The following is a 16,438-nucleotide window of genomic DNA, read 5'->3' as shown; positions in this document are numbered from 1 at the left end:
TACTAAAAGAGTGTATGGTCCCAAAACAAATATGATTAAAAAAAAAAAAACGTAATGATGAAGAATTCTAAAAGAACCAGCTTTGTTTGTGTCCGTATATATACACAAGCCGAGAAAAGAAAAATAAAATCTAAGGTGGAGAAAAATGGTGGCTGTTCAGTTGTTTACGTGGAAGCCATTGATTCTACCTTCACAAGCTTTGAGTAGGGATCGATCATTTCCTTCTTTTCACAGGTTCTTAGTTCCTTCTTTTGCTTCGGATTTTTCTCAAGCCAAGCTCAATGTGGTGTTGTATAGAATCTGTGACGGTGTTTAATCGAAGCTCATTGTGTAATGTGATGGTTACAAGTTGTGTTTCTCTGTTCAAAAAGAGTTTTTTTTCTTTCTCTGTGGCAGGAGTTTGAGTTTACACTACTCTCTGCCTTTAGGTGGGATTAAGCCTTTTAGTTTCAGAGGTGAGGTTCTGAATGTTCTTCCAATTAGTCTCTGTAAATAATAACTAGACTCTTACTTTGATTAGCTAATTTTATTCTTCTCCTGTATATTACAGGGACCTTCAAAGTCAAATCTCAAAGGACAGGAGACTCAGAGCCTCCTAATAAAAAAATTGGTTCATTGAAAGATTTCAATTCCAAATTCTACAAGGTGAAGAAGCTAAAGAGAATGAATGTTTATCTCTACTGGTGTCATTGTTTTGTTTTCTTATTTTAGCTGTCGACATTGATATCTGCATATGCTTATAGTATTATATAATCTTCTTGATATGCAGAGTCTTCCATATAAACTTGTGATAGGATGTATACCACTTTATGTGGTATTGAGAATAGCGCAAAAGATATTTCAAGAGCTTCCCAATCTCATTCAGTACTCAGTGAAGGCTGGACTGCCTTTTGCTTGTGCATCCAACTCTCTAGGCAAACATCCTTTACTCAAGTCCATTCCTTCTTCCCATGATATCAAATGGGGTATTGCAAGGTCTTCTTACCTGTTCAATACTCATATTGAGAAGAACATTGGCACGTATGTTGTCCTTAACCCAATACTTACTCCATATCAAAGAAGATGTTCCATGTTTTTTCTTCTGTTTCTTCTTCTATGTACAAAATGTTACCAACTCTAGAAACAGCTGTTCTGATCACTTGTCATGGCTATTTTTTAGGTTATCTGTGGTTCTCCTGATAGTATGCTTTTCGTTTGTTATCATTGGAGGATTCCTATTTTTCAAATTCAGGTAACAGAGCTTTGGTTTAACTTGTTGTATTTCCATTGCATGGTTTCTTACTTTTTATTCCTTTCTTGTTGTGAAGGGATGAAACATCTTTAGAAGACTGTCTCTGGGAGGCCTGGGCATGCCTCGTTTCCCCTGATACTCATTTGGAGGTCATGATTTGCTTCTTCACAAATTCCATATATATGCCTCACAACATTTTCTATGGAGTTCTTTGCAACTAAATAAAATGCATGTGTGTATGTTTTACTGCAAACTGCAGCAAAAGACACGCTTTGAAAGACTCATTGGATTTGTCCTAGCCATTTGGGGAATAGTGTTTTACTCTCGGCTTTTAAGCACAATGACTGAACAATTCCGGGTACGTTCTTGGGCTAAACACTACTGAATGTTAATATGTACAAGTTATCCTGATCGATATTGTCTTGGGCAGTTTCATATGAAAAAAGTGAGAGAAGGGGCACATATGCAAGTCCTAGAATCTGATCATATCATCATTTGTGGAATAAACAGTCATCTGCCTTTCATACTAAAGCAACTCAACAGTTATCAAGAGCATGCTGTCCGCTTGGGTACTGCCTCAGCTAGGTAAATTTAAATGGCCTCTCTATAGTTCTTACAATTTAATTAAGTTCCCAGCTTATGTTGACTTGGCTAATCACTTTTCCTTGTTATATGCTTTCAGGAAGCAGACACTTCTGCTCATGTCTGATACTCCAAGGAAAGAGATGGACAAGCTAGCTGAGGAATACGCCAAAGATTTTGATCATATTGACATCCTTACAAAGAGGTGATATGCAGAAGTGAACCTAAAATAATACAGCTTCATATTAATTACTGTTCTTGTTGGTTTGCATATATTTTACAATGCTGATTTCATGCTTCAACCAGTGCAGTTGTAGTCTTAACTTGACCAAATCATTTGAGAGGGCTGCCGCCTCTATGGCCCGTGCCGTTATCATACTACCAACGAAAGGTGATCGGTAAGAACATTTCAAGTCCCACGGAAGATATTTGAGTAGCTGATGTTTTTGGTGAAGCTTTCTTTAAAAATTTAAACATTGTTTCAGGTATGAAGTTGATACAGACGCATTTCTCTCTGTATTGGCCCTTCAACCTATAGAAAAGATGAAATCCATTCCAACCATTGTAGAGGTAATAACTGAAGACTGTGCAGCAATGGTATTATGTTTTTAGTGCTGATTTGTTTCCTATCTTTTGCTTCTGAAAATGAATGAAGGTATCAAGCTCTAATACGTATGATCTTCTCAAGTCCATATCGGGGTTGAAAGTGGAGCCGGTTGAAAACTCTACGTCCAAATTGTTCGTACAATGCTCACGTCAAAAGGACCTGATAAAGATCTACAGGCACCTACTAAATTACTCAAGTATGACACTATGATATGTTTTGAAATTTTGACTTCCTGTTTTGTATTAAGTGTGTATTCAAGACTGATTATACCATTTCTCTACTCGTTGCAGAAAATGTATTTAATCTTTGCAGCTTCCCCAATCTAACTGGGATCAAGTATAGACAATTAAGACAGGGGTTCCAGGAGGTAGGATTGACAATGTTTTGACTATGTTTTTGAATTATTACATTTTTGGTGTGTGGATTTTTAAGAGATGTATTCCTCCTTCCAGGTTGTGGTCTGTGGCCTTTTACGAGATGGGAAAGTAAATTTCCATCCAGATGATGACGAAATGCTCATGGAAACTGACAAACTATTGTTTATTGCACCTCTCAAGAAGGAATTTTTATATACAGACATGAATACTGAGAACATGACAGTAGATGAGACTGATGATACTAGGAAGCAAGTGTTTGAGGAAAAAACATCTCGGCTAGAGAAGATTATAATGCGTCCTAGTAAGTCCTTATCAAAGGTCTGACTCTGAACTGCCCTCACAATGGTTGAACTATGATATTAGTCTTTTGAGACCTCTAATGTTCATTTTGATGGTTTACACAGGGATCAGATTCCTTCGAAGGACCCAAAGAATCTATACTTTTGCTTGGTTGGCGTGGAGATATTGTGAATATGATCAAGGAGTTTGATAATTATCTTGGTTCAGGAAGCTCATTGGTATACTCTCATATATCATGTCCTCTTTCTCGTAGGCTCTCATGGAATGGGTTACTAATAGTTTTCTTTACACACAGGAAATATTATCAGATGTACCGTTAGAGGACAGAAGAGGAGTTGACAAGAGTATAGGTTCAGGAAAAATCAAGAACATCCAAGTTTCACATAGTGTAAATTTCATTTTCTCTGTTAATGAACAATAATAGCTTCAAAATCATTGTGTATTTGATGTTTTTCAATCTTTTTGCAGGTTGGCAGTCCTCTGGATTATGATACACTGAAGGAAAGTATAATGCACATGCAGAGTAAATATGCAAAAGGTGAAGAAGATATTCGTCTGACTATTGTTGTAATATCGGATCGAGACTTGCTTCTTGGAGGTAAGCATACATGATTTATTCATCTTGATAATGTGTTTTGGCAATAATATCAAACCAACGAATAGTTTGATGTCTTAAAAGATCCAGCTAGAGCAGACAAACAATCTGCTTACTCTCTTCTCCTCGCTGAAAGTATCTGCAACAAGCTTGGAGTTAAGGTAATGTTACTGCCTAGACTAGTCACATCCTACTTCATTGAATTTCATCTGACTACTGTTCTTGCTTTAGGTACATAATCTAGCCTCTGAAATCGTTGACACAAAACTCGGCAAGCAGGTATTGAAAAGGCTATTTTTTTATTTTTTTTTCCTGTTAGCTTCTTTACTGTTAATTTGCTTAAACAATATACAAAACCATATCAGATAACAAAACTCAGGCCGTCCTTGACTTTCATAGCAGCTGAGGAAGTTATGAGCCTTGTAACAGCACAAGGTTACGTTTCATCATCTATTGGATTTTGGTTTCTTGATAATCTACCTGCAATCTGAACAATAGTAATACTCTATTGTTTATAATCAGTTGCTGAAAACAGCGAACTGAACGATGTATGGAAGGACATTTTGGACGCAGAGGGTGATGAGATATACGTAAAGGTTAAACAAGAAAAACACACTCTTCCTTCAAATATTTTTGCTAGTATCTTATACAATATTCACAATCCTTAAACATTGAGTTTTCTCTAAACATAGGACATCGAGCTGTACATGAAAGAGGGCGAGAACCCTTCATTCACGGAGCTCTCAGAGCGAGCTTGGCTAAGGAGAGAAGTTGCCATAGGCTACATAAGAGGCGGTAAAAAGGTACTGTTTTATATTACTCTGCAATAGACATTAACCCTTTTCCTCTTCACAAATTCGGTTTTTTTTTTTTTGTTGTTGTTGCAGATAATCAATCCGGTTCCAAAGACAGAACCCCTCTCTCTCGAAATGGGAGACTCATTGATTGTTATATCAGAGCTTGAAGGAGACCAAATTATAACACTATGAAACTATAGATATATTGGCATTCCACATGTTATAGTTTCTCACAAATCCAAGCATCAGATAAGATTTAAGATAAATACACGATTTAAAGACTAAAACACCATTGAGTTGATATGATGATAGAAAAGCTAAACAATTGTTTGTTGTGAGAAAGTCATAACCATCTCAATCATTTGTTTCAAATTCAGTTGTGTCAATGTAACCTCCAAAGCCAGTTGCACAAATGGGTCTTGTTTATATCCAAGTCTTCCTTATCCACTGCATCAATATCTTTGACCTCAAACCTTACTCGAACGAACTCTAAGACTCTCAGAGTTCCGCTCAACTCAGTTACCAGTTGTACTGAGATAGATTGTCTTCTCTAGTGTTTTCCATCAGAAATTCCATGAATGAAGTCATGAGTTTTGGCTCATATGAAGTCGAGAAGTCCAGATCTTTAGGTTTCCAGCACTGATTCTGATCCAAGTCTTTCAAATCCAAGTAGAAGTTAAGATCAGCATCCTGTAAAACATAAAATGTTTCATGAAAACTTCAGAATTTAAATTTTAAATAAGGATTAGGAAGAAAAAGAAAAGGACATGATTTTGGATTATGATCTAATGAACAGTAAGATAAGAGAAGAGCTGAAGAGGTTCATGGTAAGTATATACCAGTATGATCTTGCTGCTCACTATGTCTAGTTTTAGCATCTTCACTCCAGGTGAGTTTTGTAGCAGCTTTGCTATACCAGGAATGACAGACGGAACAATCATGGTTTCAAGAGTCAAGACTTCGACTTTGAGCATCGGAAAAGGAAATTCACAGATTTCGGCAAGAGACAAGATCTATAGACAATGACAAAATGCAAACGAAGCTTATCATTCATGTTTTCAGAACAGTATACCAATGACAAACAACAAGTAATTTGGCTTTAAAAAAAATCTAAACCACTAGAATTATCAATATTGACTGCGCAAGCAACTGATACTACAAGAACACTCTATGTAGGAACAGCTTACCTGAAGAAAGGCAGCACCAAAAGTAAGCTTCTTCACACTCTGCAACTTTTCTAGCATGTCTAGCACATAAACTTGAACCAAATCAGCTTTGTAGTAATAACAGCTTATACAGTAGATGTTCAGGTAAGCTTCGGTTAAAGAAGAGACATCCTCTAAACTACATTGTCTATGAGAGTGTCTCAATCTCAAACAATGGACATGTGGTGCCACAATCTGCGTTGGTCCTTCGTTATCAATATCCAATTTCTTTAGCTGTCGCAATTCGCTCAGATCAAGACTCCCAAGGTTATCACAGTGATGCAATGTCAAGCTTTCGAGCAGTGGTGAACCAGAGACAATCTTAGCAAGAGATGCATCAGAGAGTTTACAGAAACTCAAAGACAAGTCTCTTAGAGATGTCCAAGACACGTGAATCGTATCAAGAGCTCCCGAGTCGACAACGAGCTGCTTCAGAGAGGAACTTGTGTAGAAGAAACCAGGAAAATTGTAAACATAAACACAATCATCACGAAAGTCCAGAGAGAGCTTCTCGGTTTTACGAGAAACGGCGAATTCGACCAAGCTGATAATGTCGTGAGCCTTGCTGCTGACACGGAGATCGAAACTCATGATTCTAGGAGCAGAGTAGTTAGCAAGGGTTCTGTTTAAAGAATCAGGGTCGGCTTCACTGCAATCGATGGAGAGCGAAGGTGTATCGGACCATACATGCCTCCATCGCTTGGACAAGACGGAGGTTCTGATCACGAACTTGGTCGGGAAATCGGAGAAGATAATATGGAGAATTGCGTCCGGTAAGGCGCTGATGTAATCCATACCGGCGGCGATTGAATCTCCGGTCATTCTGTGGTGATCACTGATCACACAGGTCCAGGATATTACGGAAATATATTTGTGTTTATGGGATTAGTGATCTCATTAATAACTTAATTAATAATCTTCCTTCTTTAATCTTAGTTCTAATCAATAATATATAAGCATAGTGGATTATACTTAGGCCCTTTGAAATCCATTAACGGGCCTAAAGTTAAGCAAAATTTTGGATCTAGACCAAGGCCCATGTTTTTTTTTGTAAACTTCCAAGGCCCATTATTTTAAATTCAAAAACATCAGAAGTAAATGCGCCTCGCACAACCAGGAACCACAGATCGAAAACGTTCTATCTCCAATCTTTTCTTTTAGAAGAAAAGAAAAATCATTTAAAGAAATTTAGGGTTCCTAATAATTTATTTATTTAATGAATTTTTAATCAAATACGAGTAGGGTTCCTTCGCACACAAGCTGAAGCAACTTCCCCACGTATATATATAATATAATTTAACAAACACCGCTTCACCTGAGCGCAACTGAGACCTCATTGTTGTTGTGAGAAAGCGTTAGAGCGATTTGAAACTGCTCTTCAAATCTTGATCTATCAGTACTGTAACTTCCCAGCCGTACAACCAACGTCTCTAATGTAATTATGTTTGCCAGCAAAAGTTCAATGAAGGAAACCATGAGTTCCGGCTCAGGAACTTTAGAATCCCACGTGTTTGGAAAGACCACATGATCTTTTATTGATCTCCAACCTTGATCCGGATTCAAATTCTGCAAGTCCACGAAGTTGTCACATTTGTCCTACAAACCAGAATAAGATTTCATCTTGAAAATTAACACCCTTCTAAAGACTATCTATATCTCAAACTTCTATAGTATATATATATATATATCTTCAGCTCATAGATAGATTAACCAAAGAAAGGGAACATGCACTTTTGTGTTGTTTGTACTTTGTAATATATGAAGGATAATAAAAGAGAAATACCAGTACGGTGCTGAACTGCATTGAGTAAATTGTTATCTTCTTTACTTCAGGCGAGTTTTGTATCAGTCTTGCTATACCAGGAACCACAGGTCGCAAAATCATGGTTTCAAGAGTCAGAGTTTTGACCTTGAGCGTCGCTAAAAGAACACCATGGAGCTCCGATTTTGATAAAATCTAACAAAAGGTTAACACAAAAGTATAAAAAGATAGTGAATATCAACAAACAAACAAACAAAAAAATCGTTAATCATAATCTAATTGCAGCTCAAGTCAAGTTCTAGGCATTAAGGAATAAAAAAAAGGCAACATTACCCGAAGAAATTCAACCCCAAGAGTAAGCTTATCTACGTTCTGCAACTTCTCTAGCATTGCTTGCACTATGGCTAGCTTCAAGGGCTCAGCTTCCTTATAAGAGATATTACTAGGTAAATGATAGTTAACTGAAGAGTCTACGTTAGCTTCAATTAAAGACGAGACATCAATTAACGTGCATTGTGCTCTCAATCTCAGATAATGGATATGCGGCGCCACGATCTCCGTTGGTTCTCGAACAGAGGAGCAGCAATCTATATCCAATCTTGTCAAGTGCAGCGATTTACTCAGGTCAAGATACTTAACTGAACCATAACTCTGCAGTTTCAAGCTTTCGAGCATTGGACAACCAGACAGAATCTTAGGAAAGGATTCGTCAGAGAGTTTACAGCAGGTCAAAGACAAGTACTTTAGTGATGTCCAAGACACGTTGCAACTGGGAATCAAACCAACAGGTCCCGAGCTGACGATCAAGAGTTGCTCAACAGAGGAATTGGTGTAGAAGAAATCTGGAAGCTTGTAATCTTCAACAAGAGAATCACGAAAATCCAGAGATAAACTGGCCGCGCCGTGGGAGATGGCGAATCCGATCCAATTGTTAACAAAGTGAATCCTGCTGAGTAAACTTGTAACAAGATGGAAACTTGTGATTTCGGTGGCCGAGTAGTTGCTTAGGGTCTCGTTTATCGATTTAGGGGAGAGTCCAAGCTGATCAAAGGAGAGATAAGGTGACTCGGACCAAACATGCCTCCATCGTTTGGACAAAGCAGAGGTTCTGATGGCGATGTTGCTGGGAACAAAGGAGAGGATACTGTGGAGGATGTGGTCGGGCAAAGAGCTGACTGAGTCTACACCGTCGATTGAATTACTTGCTCGTTCGATTTCGAGGGGATGACTGAATCGGTGGATAGGGCTTCCTATAGCGACGGTGGCGAGGTCTTCTTCTCCGAAATTGTCTTCCATGGCCATGAGATGTTCAAAATAATTTCTATGTTGCAAAATCAGATTAAATACATTTTATTAATAGAGTGATTATAAAAGGGAACTCATTAATTATTTAATGATTTTATCAAGAAAAAAAAATATAAGAAATGGCTTTTAAAATTAATGAAATAAGATTTTGTAATTATGAAAAAGTTTAAAGCGATTTTTTATTTTTGATAAAAAAAAAAAAAAATTTGACTATTTTCATAATCATATCATTGTTAAGTTTTATGTTCAATAGTTTCATAATGTGTTATGTGTAGTTTGTACACTTGTACTGTAATGTTTTATCTTCCGTAGTGAAAACAAACTTAATCTCTAGTTAAGCTCTTGATGAGTCTCACAAATTAGATTGTGGTTAAAAACATCGCCAAACCTTACTACACACTGAAATATTTTATTGAAATTTAAAAGTCCAATTTATCTGACTCGGATTATTAGTATACAATGTTGTGTGAGATTAAATTCGAAAATCTAATGATACATATTTAACAATGGCTTTTGCTTACATCACCTATTACATTATGGGAAAGTATTGGATACATACTTAATATAGCTTCGCTTGATCAATATGGAAACGTCGTTGTTTTGAGAAAGTGTTGTAGCCATTGCAAGCAGCTCTTCAAAACCTGACGCATCAAGGTAACCTACCAAGAGTACAACCATCGTTTCTAGACTTTTTGTACTTTTCAGTAGACGTTCCACGAACAAAGCGACGAGATTCGACTCTGCATGTTTACCCACCAACATTGAAATGGTCTCAAGAGAGCCCGGGAAGACTGAGTCTTTCGATCTCCAGCATTGACGCTGATTCAAGCTATGTAAACGCAAATAAGAGTTGAGATGCAATTCCTGTCAATCAGACAATTAAGAGTGTCAATATCTTAGATTACAAAAACTCAGCTCTAATATAAATTAGCTAAATAAAAGTGAAGGACATGGTTCTTGGATAAATACTATCATAGTTACTATGGTCACATATATGAAGGAGACTAAAAGAGATTTCATTGTAAAGTTACCGATATGCTGCTGCATTTGACAGTGTGTATTGTTAGCTTTCTTAATCCAGCCGTGTTCTGTAGCAGCTTTGTAATGCCAGGAATAACAGACCTAATAATCATCGTTTCAAGAGTCAAAGTTTTGACCTTGAGCGTCGGAAAAGGTACACCACAGAGGGCGGCAAGTGACAACATCTGTAAGGCACATAAAAATAGTTAATACCAAAAGACACTTCATCAAACGAAATAACCAAAGCACAACCAGACGAGAGCCATCAATCAAATACTTGGAATATGTTCATGCTTTCGGAATATCAACAAGAAAACGCATCTCAATTAAAAGAACGATAACAGAAGAATAGTTTAGTGATTAATAAAGCTGAATATCAAAGCCTGATCAACAAATATCTGCCTATGCAAACCAACTGATTTCTAAAAGAGCAAGCTACATATGTGATTCTACGACTTAGAGAATGCAAAAATGGCTAACAAACCTGAAGAAAAGTACCCCCGATTGTAAGCTTCTCTACATTCTGCAACATTTCTAGCATCTTTACCACATTATGTTGAAGAAAGTCAGCCGTAAGGGTTCCAAGATCGCAAAAGTAAATGTTCAAGTCAGCTTCTGTTAAAGAAGAGACATCCACTAAACGGCATGGTAATCGAGAGTGTCTCAACCTCAAAGAATGTAGATGTGGCGCCACAATCTTCGTTGGCCCCATATACCAATCGCTACGGTCAACCTCCAATCTTCTTAGACGCGGTGATTGACTCAGATCAAGACACATGAATTCATCACAATACAGCAATTCCAAGCTTTCCAGAAGTGGAGAACCAGAGAGAATCTTAAGAAAGGACTCATCAGAAAGTGTGCAAAAGCTCAAAGACAAGTTCTTTAGAGATGCCCAAGACACTGGACACTTGGGAATCAAACCAACAGATCCAGAGTTGACAAAGAGTTGCTTCACAGATGAATTGGTGTAGAAGAAATCAGGAAACTTGTAATCCCTAACACGGGTATCACGAATCTCCAGCGAAAGCTTCTCCGCGTGGTGAGAAATGGCAAATTCGATCCAGCTATTAACGGGTTGAACCCTGTTGAGCAAGCTTGTACGAAGATGAAAAGTCGTGATTTTGGGAGCCGAGAAGCTAATCAGGGTTTTGTCGATCGAATTAGGGTTGGCTCTATGACAATCAATGGAGAGGGAAGGTGTCTCAGACCATACATACCTCCATCGTTTGGACAACACGGAGGTTCTGATCGAGCATCTGGTCGGAACAGAGGAGAGTATATGGTGGAGAATCACGTCAGGTAGAGAGCTGATAAAATCTACACCGTCGACTGAATCGCCGGTCATCATTGTTTTTGGCGGTGATGAAGAGAATGAGAAGTGGTGGCTAGGGATTTCAACCGCGGCGGAGGCGCCGTCTCTCTGTGTTATTATTATAAAATTTCAGACTCCTTTTGTAAATACAAGGTTTTTTGGGACTATTAAGTAAAAAACAAAATATTGAGTCAAATGCGATTTTTCTATTTTGCCGGATGAACCACTTCTTTTATAATTTAAACAATATTTAAAAAGATAAAAAGGAAAAGCTTATTATAAAAAAGGATACAATGGATATTCATTACTAAAAAGTAAAAACAATATCAGCTAGACAGAAATACATATTGATTTAATAATTGCTATATTTATAAAATGAAATTTAATTTATTTTTTTTTAAATATATAGAAGAAAGGGACTGATGACTAGCCAAAGTTTCGATTAACAGAAATTATGGGTTCAATTATGAAATCTCAATATAGGGCGCAGGGAAGTCATACAATAATGTAATTAGTATATAGGTGGGAAGTGAGCGAGGACTCTTCTTTGTTCTTAATGCAAAGCGAGACCAAATACGTAGTATGGATAAAATAAACTTGTAACCAAATAACTAAATATCAATTAATGTCGGAAAGTGCGTTCCATATCTGTCAGAGGTCCCGTCGGAGCAGGGATATTCAGGCGAACACTGAACATTGTTATGTATTACATGGAACCAGGTGATGTTTGTGGTGAGAGAGGGTGGTTAGCCGCCGGGTGGATCAAGGAGTCGTTGGGGAGAGCCATGACGGAGCATCCTATTCTTGCTGGTAGGCTGCAGAGGAAGATCAGGTCGCGGATGGTCTGGACAGTGGCGCTAAGCTGGTGCAGGCTAAGTTTCCAGCGACTTTTCCACAGTTTCTTGAAATGGTGAAAAGAGACAAAAGCAGAGCCGAGGCAGAGACTGTCTTCTGGAAAGACATTGATGAGGATGAACCTCAATACTCTCCACTCTTCTATGTTCAGGTTTTCTACGTACAACTTATATAAAAGAATATCAAACTTTCAGTTCCTTAAAAAAAGTATATTAATTAATACATATACTATAATAACAACAATAAAAAGTCTCGGAATTTAAAGAAAACAATAAGGTTCTTTTTCCGCTCTTAGTCTAAACAATGTTTCTTAATTTATATATAAAAAGCAGGTCACATTCAACAACATGAACAAAAAAATCATAGTCATAAAATAATTAGATTTTCTTTTTATATTGTATTTGTATTAGGTGACGAATTTTGAGGGTGGTGGGTACTCAATTGGGATAAGCTGCAGCATCGATCCTATTAGCTGATATATACTCATTGAAACAGATTTCTTGACCAAATGGGCTCAAATCCAAAGAACTTTAGTTCATCCCCAAACCACATCAATCTTCCACCTCCCTTTTCTCAAGATAGACAGTCTCCGTTCTCGACCGGTGTGAACCCCTTGTTTTTGGGGCCAAAACATGCATGGAAAATTCACCAGCATGCATTGCAACCCGCGAAAAAGTGAGTGCGGATGTTTTCTGGTTCGCAAAGGAATAAGGTGGTGGTAGCCAAGACATAAGTGGATGCGATGGTATGAAGGTGGAGATACATTCAACAGACGAAGCAATAAACGATTGCGATTGTGGTGCTAAGCTGGATCAGGAGAAGACAGATGATGGAGTGATTAATAAGAATTTAGCGTTTGGGGAAAGACTCGATCGAGGCTACTTCGTGTTGGGTTGGGTCTGTCTCAAAAGGGGTTGTGTTTGCTTTGCCATCTACTTTTGGAGATGCCAAATTTATTGTTGCATGGCAAAAAGAGTAGCTGCTGGTAAATATCACTATCAGTGACAAACTGACAATATCACAAAAATATATACATGTATCAACACAAAGTCCACAAGACAATAATATGAATGTAGATGGACGATGCCACTATTATAAATTATAGGTATATATTTAAGTATTGATTTGTGTATCTTGTGAAGTTGTGATGGTGCGTGTTTATATATTTGTGGTATACAATCAAGGTTCATGTTAAAACATTAAAACATGTGACAAAGATATACAAGAAATAGTAGTACTTTTAGCAAAAAGAAAGAGAAAAAAGAAAAGAAATTGTAGTACCGTATAAGGAAAGAAAGATTTTGGGTGGCCTCGTACAATTTGGCTGGTTTATGCAGTAGATCAATAAAAGAGAAAATATCATAGATCTCACCAATTTTTTTCATGTTTAACTGACTTCAGAATAATAATAATAATCACGTTTTATTAAAATCGTGTTTTTGAAATAGCACCGTGTATACAACCTAATTATGTTAATTATATTGCTCAAAATAAATACATAGAGCGTCGAATTGCTTAAAGTTATGAGATAGACGTTTTACAAAAATATATGTGAAAAATATCTAAGATTCCACATATACATATTTATATAATGGAATGAAGAAAAAATAGAAGAAATTATTATTTAATTGACTAAAGTGAGTATGCGAAGTTTCTATAGATTATATACATGCAGAAATCATGGGTTAAATTGATGAGAAATGAATAAAGGCGCAGTCCCACAATAATGTAAATAGTATAGGTGGGAGTTGAACATCTCTTTTCTTACAAAAATGCATATGTCTCATAACCATTATGGTACGATAGAGAGACTCCATCTCCATGAGATATTGTCCTAAAAAGTTGAAAACATCGATCTAATCAACCTATTTAGTTAAGACATGACCTAAGAACAATATAAGTTGTTTGATATAGTTAATGCTTGTCTACTACAATACATTAATTCTATGCTCTCAAGGACAAACCATATGATCATGATGTTTTTTTTTTAAGCTAGCTAGTACGTAACTGGTCGATGAAGACATGAGTGATGGTGCCATCACTGCCATGTTACGTACAATGAGATCAATGGCCTTTTTACGGATTTGAGCTTTAGTGTTCTTCAACAATTTTGGCTAAACTCAGTTTGTTCCACGTTCACCCTATATTTCATACACATTAATAAGAGACACAAGAAGGATGAGAGTTCTTTCTTCCTTACCCGGTGGTCTCATCAAACATTTCTATTTCGGATATAACTTTATCTTCTTCTTTTTTCTGCAATATTCGATATATAGGTAGATGTTTACTCCTTGTCAAAACTTTCAACAACATGGAAAGTAATCAATCCGAACTTTTTTTTTGTATGGACTAAAATGTAGATACAAACAAACGAAATGAGATGCATAAAATGAATATCCACAACTACTACTACACTTTGTACAAATCATTAATTGCAGGGTTTGATAGATTATTATTATTTTTATTTTTTCTTTTCTGCACCATGAAGTAACAACACCCAACTGCAAAATCTTGACTCAGGTCTCAATAATATTAGTCAATGATCATTAAAAATCTATTACCTTTTACGCAAACTGAGAACAAGAATGGATTAAAAAAACGTGATCTTGTCACGCAAACTAAGTTAATGCATGGTTGGTTCAAATTGGATCTGCATTTATAACACTAAAGCACATCTCTCTTAAACTGTAGTAGTTTTTACTTTTTAGCTAGATTTTTGCACAGCTTTAATTAGTATACTATAAAGTTTTTGTTATGCAAATTGTATAATAGTATAACATCTTGAGTTGCTATAAATAGCAGAGGATGGTGTAAAGCGAGTAGACCACAAGCAACTATAGCCAAAATGGAAACCAAAATCCCCAAGTCGTTGATCGCCGGAGTACAGAGCGTAATGCCAGTGGAAGTGACGCAGCACCGGAAAGTTCGTTCCATATCGGTTGGAGATGCCGTCGGAGCAGGAATATTCCGGCGAACACTGAACATAGTTACGTATTACAAGGAAGCAGGTGATGTTAGTGGCGAGAGGGCGTGGTTGGTCGCCGGGTGGATCAAGGAGTCGTTAGGGAGAGCCTTGACAGAGCAGCCGATGCTCTCCGGTAGGCTGCGGAGGAGGAAGACGGAGTCGGAGTCGGAGGATGGTTTTGAGGTGGTGGCCAACGACAGTGGCGTTAGGCTGTTGGAGGCTCAGTTTCCGGCGAGTTTGTCGGAGTTTCTTGAAATGGTAAAAAGAGAAAAAAGCAGAGCTGAAGCAGAGACTGTCTTCTGGAAAGACATTGATGAAGATGAACCTCAATACTCTCCATTGTTCTATGTTCAGGTCAGGTTTTGATCTACCATTTTATTTATTTATTTTTCCAAATTTAAGTCCTCCGTAAATAACTTAAAAAGCTACTATAACTACAACGAATCCCTTTTGAAAAAAAAAAAAAAAATATTCCTCGAACTTTCAATAAACAGTGTTTCTTTTTATAAATATTGATTTTTTTTTTTCTTTTCCAATATATTTATTAATAGGTGACTAACTTCGAGAGTGGTGGGTACTCAATTGGGATAAGCTGCAGCATCCTATTAGCTGATCTCCTCCTTGAGACAGATTTCTTGAGCAAATGGGCTCAAATCCAAAGCTCTTTAGCTCATTCTCAAACCGCACTCAAACCAATCTTCCACCTCCCTTCTCTCAAGCAAGACTTTAGTAAGTTCCTCACTGAATTTTCGAGGTCAGCCTCGGTTCTTGACCGCGGTGAACCTGTTGTTTTTCGGGCCAAAACATGCTTGAAAAATTCACCAGCATGCATTGTGACCGGGAGAAAAACGAGTGCGGATCATGTTTTCTTGTTCGTCAAGGAGCAAGGTGGTGGTACTGAATGTGATGGTACGAAGGTGGAAATACATTCAAGAGATGAAGCTATAAACGAATGGGATTGTGGTGGTGATATGGAGGAGACAGATGACGGAGTAGTAAATAAGAGCTTCGCGTTTGGGGAAAGACTCGAGGCTACTTCGTGTTGGGTTGGGTCTGTCTCAAAAGGGCTTGTGTTTGCTTTGCCATCTACTTTTGGAGTTGCAGATGCCAAGTCGCTTGTCAAATTTATTGTTGCACTACCAAAAGACTAGTAATAAGTAACTCATTAAAAATATTGTCAGTGACAAGATTTGTTTCACGTTCATTTATCATCATTTTATTTCATATATATGTTTCGCCGACTGAGCAATGTTATCAATTTTAATATGTATATTAGGGTTAAAAAATGCTACTATTATATAATGTTTTCTGAGTATTAATTGATTGTGGTATCTTGTGAAGTTGTATATTCTTTGAAGTGAATTATTGATATGCATAAAACCCCGTAAACTCGATATAGCTGAATGTGTTCGATAGAGAAAAATGTCATTAGATTTCTGCGTGATCATCTTTCAGACCACAAATATGGTCTAGCTAATTGGTTTAAAATATTCAATTTTGATTAGCTTATGATGGTAGTTCG

At 37.2% G+C, this 16,438-nt stretch overlaps 5 protein-coding genes and 1 pseudogene across 6 annotated transcripts; 3 read left to right on the top strand and 3 right to left on the bottom strand.

Moving 5' to 3' along the window:
- Positions 1 to 118: 118 nt before the first annotated feature.
- On the top strand, positions 119 to 4,734 carry LOC17882803 (putative ion channel POLLUX-like 1). The gene is made up of 23 exons (XM_006286298.2): positions 119 to 234; positions 397 to 455; positions 551 to 645; positions 770 to 1,020; positions 1,160 to 1,231; positions 1,308 to 1,380; positions 1,491 to 1,589; positions 1,662 to 1,816; positions 1,914 to 2,018; positions 2,125 to 2,211; positions 2,299 to 2,383; positions 2,469 to 2,616; positions 2,711 to 2,787; positions 2,873 to 3,115; positions 3,202 to 3,315; positions 3,393 to 3,485; positions 3,566 to 3,695; positions 3,777 to 3,853; positions 3,924 to 3,971; positions 4,058 to 4,127; positions 4,215 to 4,288; positions 4,385 to 4,495; positions 4,580 to 4,734. The coding sequence occupies exons 1-23, from the start codon at positions 146 to 148 to the stop codon at positions 4,679 to 4,681; spliced, it is 2,457 nt and encodes an 818-aa protein (XP_006286360.1). The 5' UTR covers positions 119 to 145; the 3' UTR covers positions 4,682 to 4,734.
- On the bottom strand, positions 4,677 to 6,555 carry LOC17883629 (F-box/LRR-repeat protein At5g02910). The gene is made up of 3 exons (XM_006289089.2): positions 5,677 to 6,555; positions 5,329 to 5,502; positions 4,677 to 5,179 (listed from the first exon to the last, which is right to left on the bottom strand). Exons 1-3 carry the CDS (start codon positions 6,514 to 6,516, stop codon positions 5,009 to 5,011), a joined length of 1,185 nt encoding a protein of 394 aa, XP_006289151.2. The 5' UTR covers positions 6,517 to 6,555; the 3' UTR covers positions 4,677 to 5,008.
- Positions 6,556 to 6,868: 313 nt separating this feature from the next.
- LOC17883182 (F-box/LRR-repeat protein 25) lies at positions 6,869 to 8,768 on the bottom strand. 2 transcript variants are annotated; one of them, XM_006287596.2, is made up of 3 exons: positions 7,790 to 8,768; positions 7,478 to 7,651; positions 6,869 to 7,290 (listed from the first exon to the last, which is right to left on the bottom strand). In XM_006287596.2, exons 1-3 carry the CDS (start codon positions 8,756 to 8,758, stop codon positions 7,006 to 7,008), a joined length of 1,428 nt encoding a protein of 475 aa, XP_006287658.1. In that variant the 5' UTR covers positions 8,759 to 8,768; the 3' UTR covers positions 6,869 to 7,005. The 2 variants fall into 2 exon arrangements, with proteins under 2 accessions (XP_006287658.1, XP_023636920.1); XM_023781152.1 differs by having other exon boundaries at positions 6,869 to 7,260.
- A 386-nt stretch (positions 8,769 to 9,154) lies between these two features.
- LOC17884181 (F-box/LRR-repeat protein At5g02910) lies at positions 9,155 to 11,229 on the bottom strand. Its single transcript, XM_006287656.2, has 3 exons — positions 10,266 to 11,229; positions 9,793 to 9,966; positions 9,155 to 9,625 (listed from the first exon to the last, which is right to left on the bottom strand). Exons 1-3 carry the CDS (start codon positions 11,130 to 11,132, stop codon positions 9,296 to 9,298), a joined length of 1,371 nt encoding a protein of 456 aa, XP_006287718.1. The 5' UTR covers positions 11,133 to 11,229; the 3' UTR covers positions 9,155 to 9,295.
- A 321-nt stretch (positions 11,230 to 11,550) lies between these two features.
- On the top strand, positions 11,551 to 12,930 carry LOC111830224 (annotated as a pseudogene).
- A 1,776-nt stretch (positions 12,931 to 14,706) lies between these two features.
- Positions 14,707 to 16,194, top strand: LOC17881947. Its single transcript, XM_006287977.2, has 2 exons — positions 14,707 to 15,270; positions 15,468 to 16,194. Exons 1-2 carry the CDS (start codon positions 14,797 to 14,799, stop codon positions 16,065 to 16,067), a joined length of 1,074 nt encoding a protein of 357 aa, XP_006288039.1. The 5' UTR covers positions 14,707 to 14,796; the 3' UTR covers positions 16,068 to 16,194.
- The last annotated feature ends 244 nt before the right edge of the window (positions 16,195 to 16,438 follow it).

Source organism: Capsella rubella, unplaced genomic scaffold (assembly GCF_000375325.1).
Source record: "Capsella rubella cultivar Monte Gargano unplaced genomic scaffold, Caprub1_0 scaffold_6, whole genome shotgun sequence".
Lineage (NCBI taxonomy): Eukaryota > Viridiplantae > Streptophyta > Magnoliopsida > Brassicales > Brassicaceae > Capsella > Capsella rubella.
This window is presented reverse-complemented; position numbering and strand designations above follow the sequence as displayed.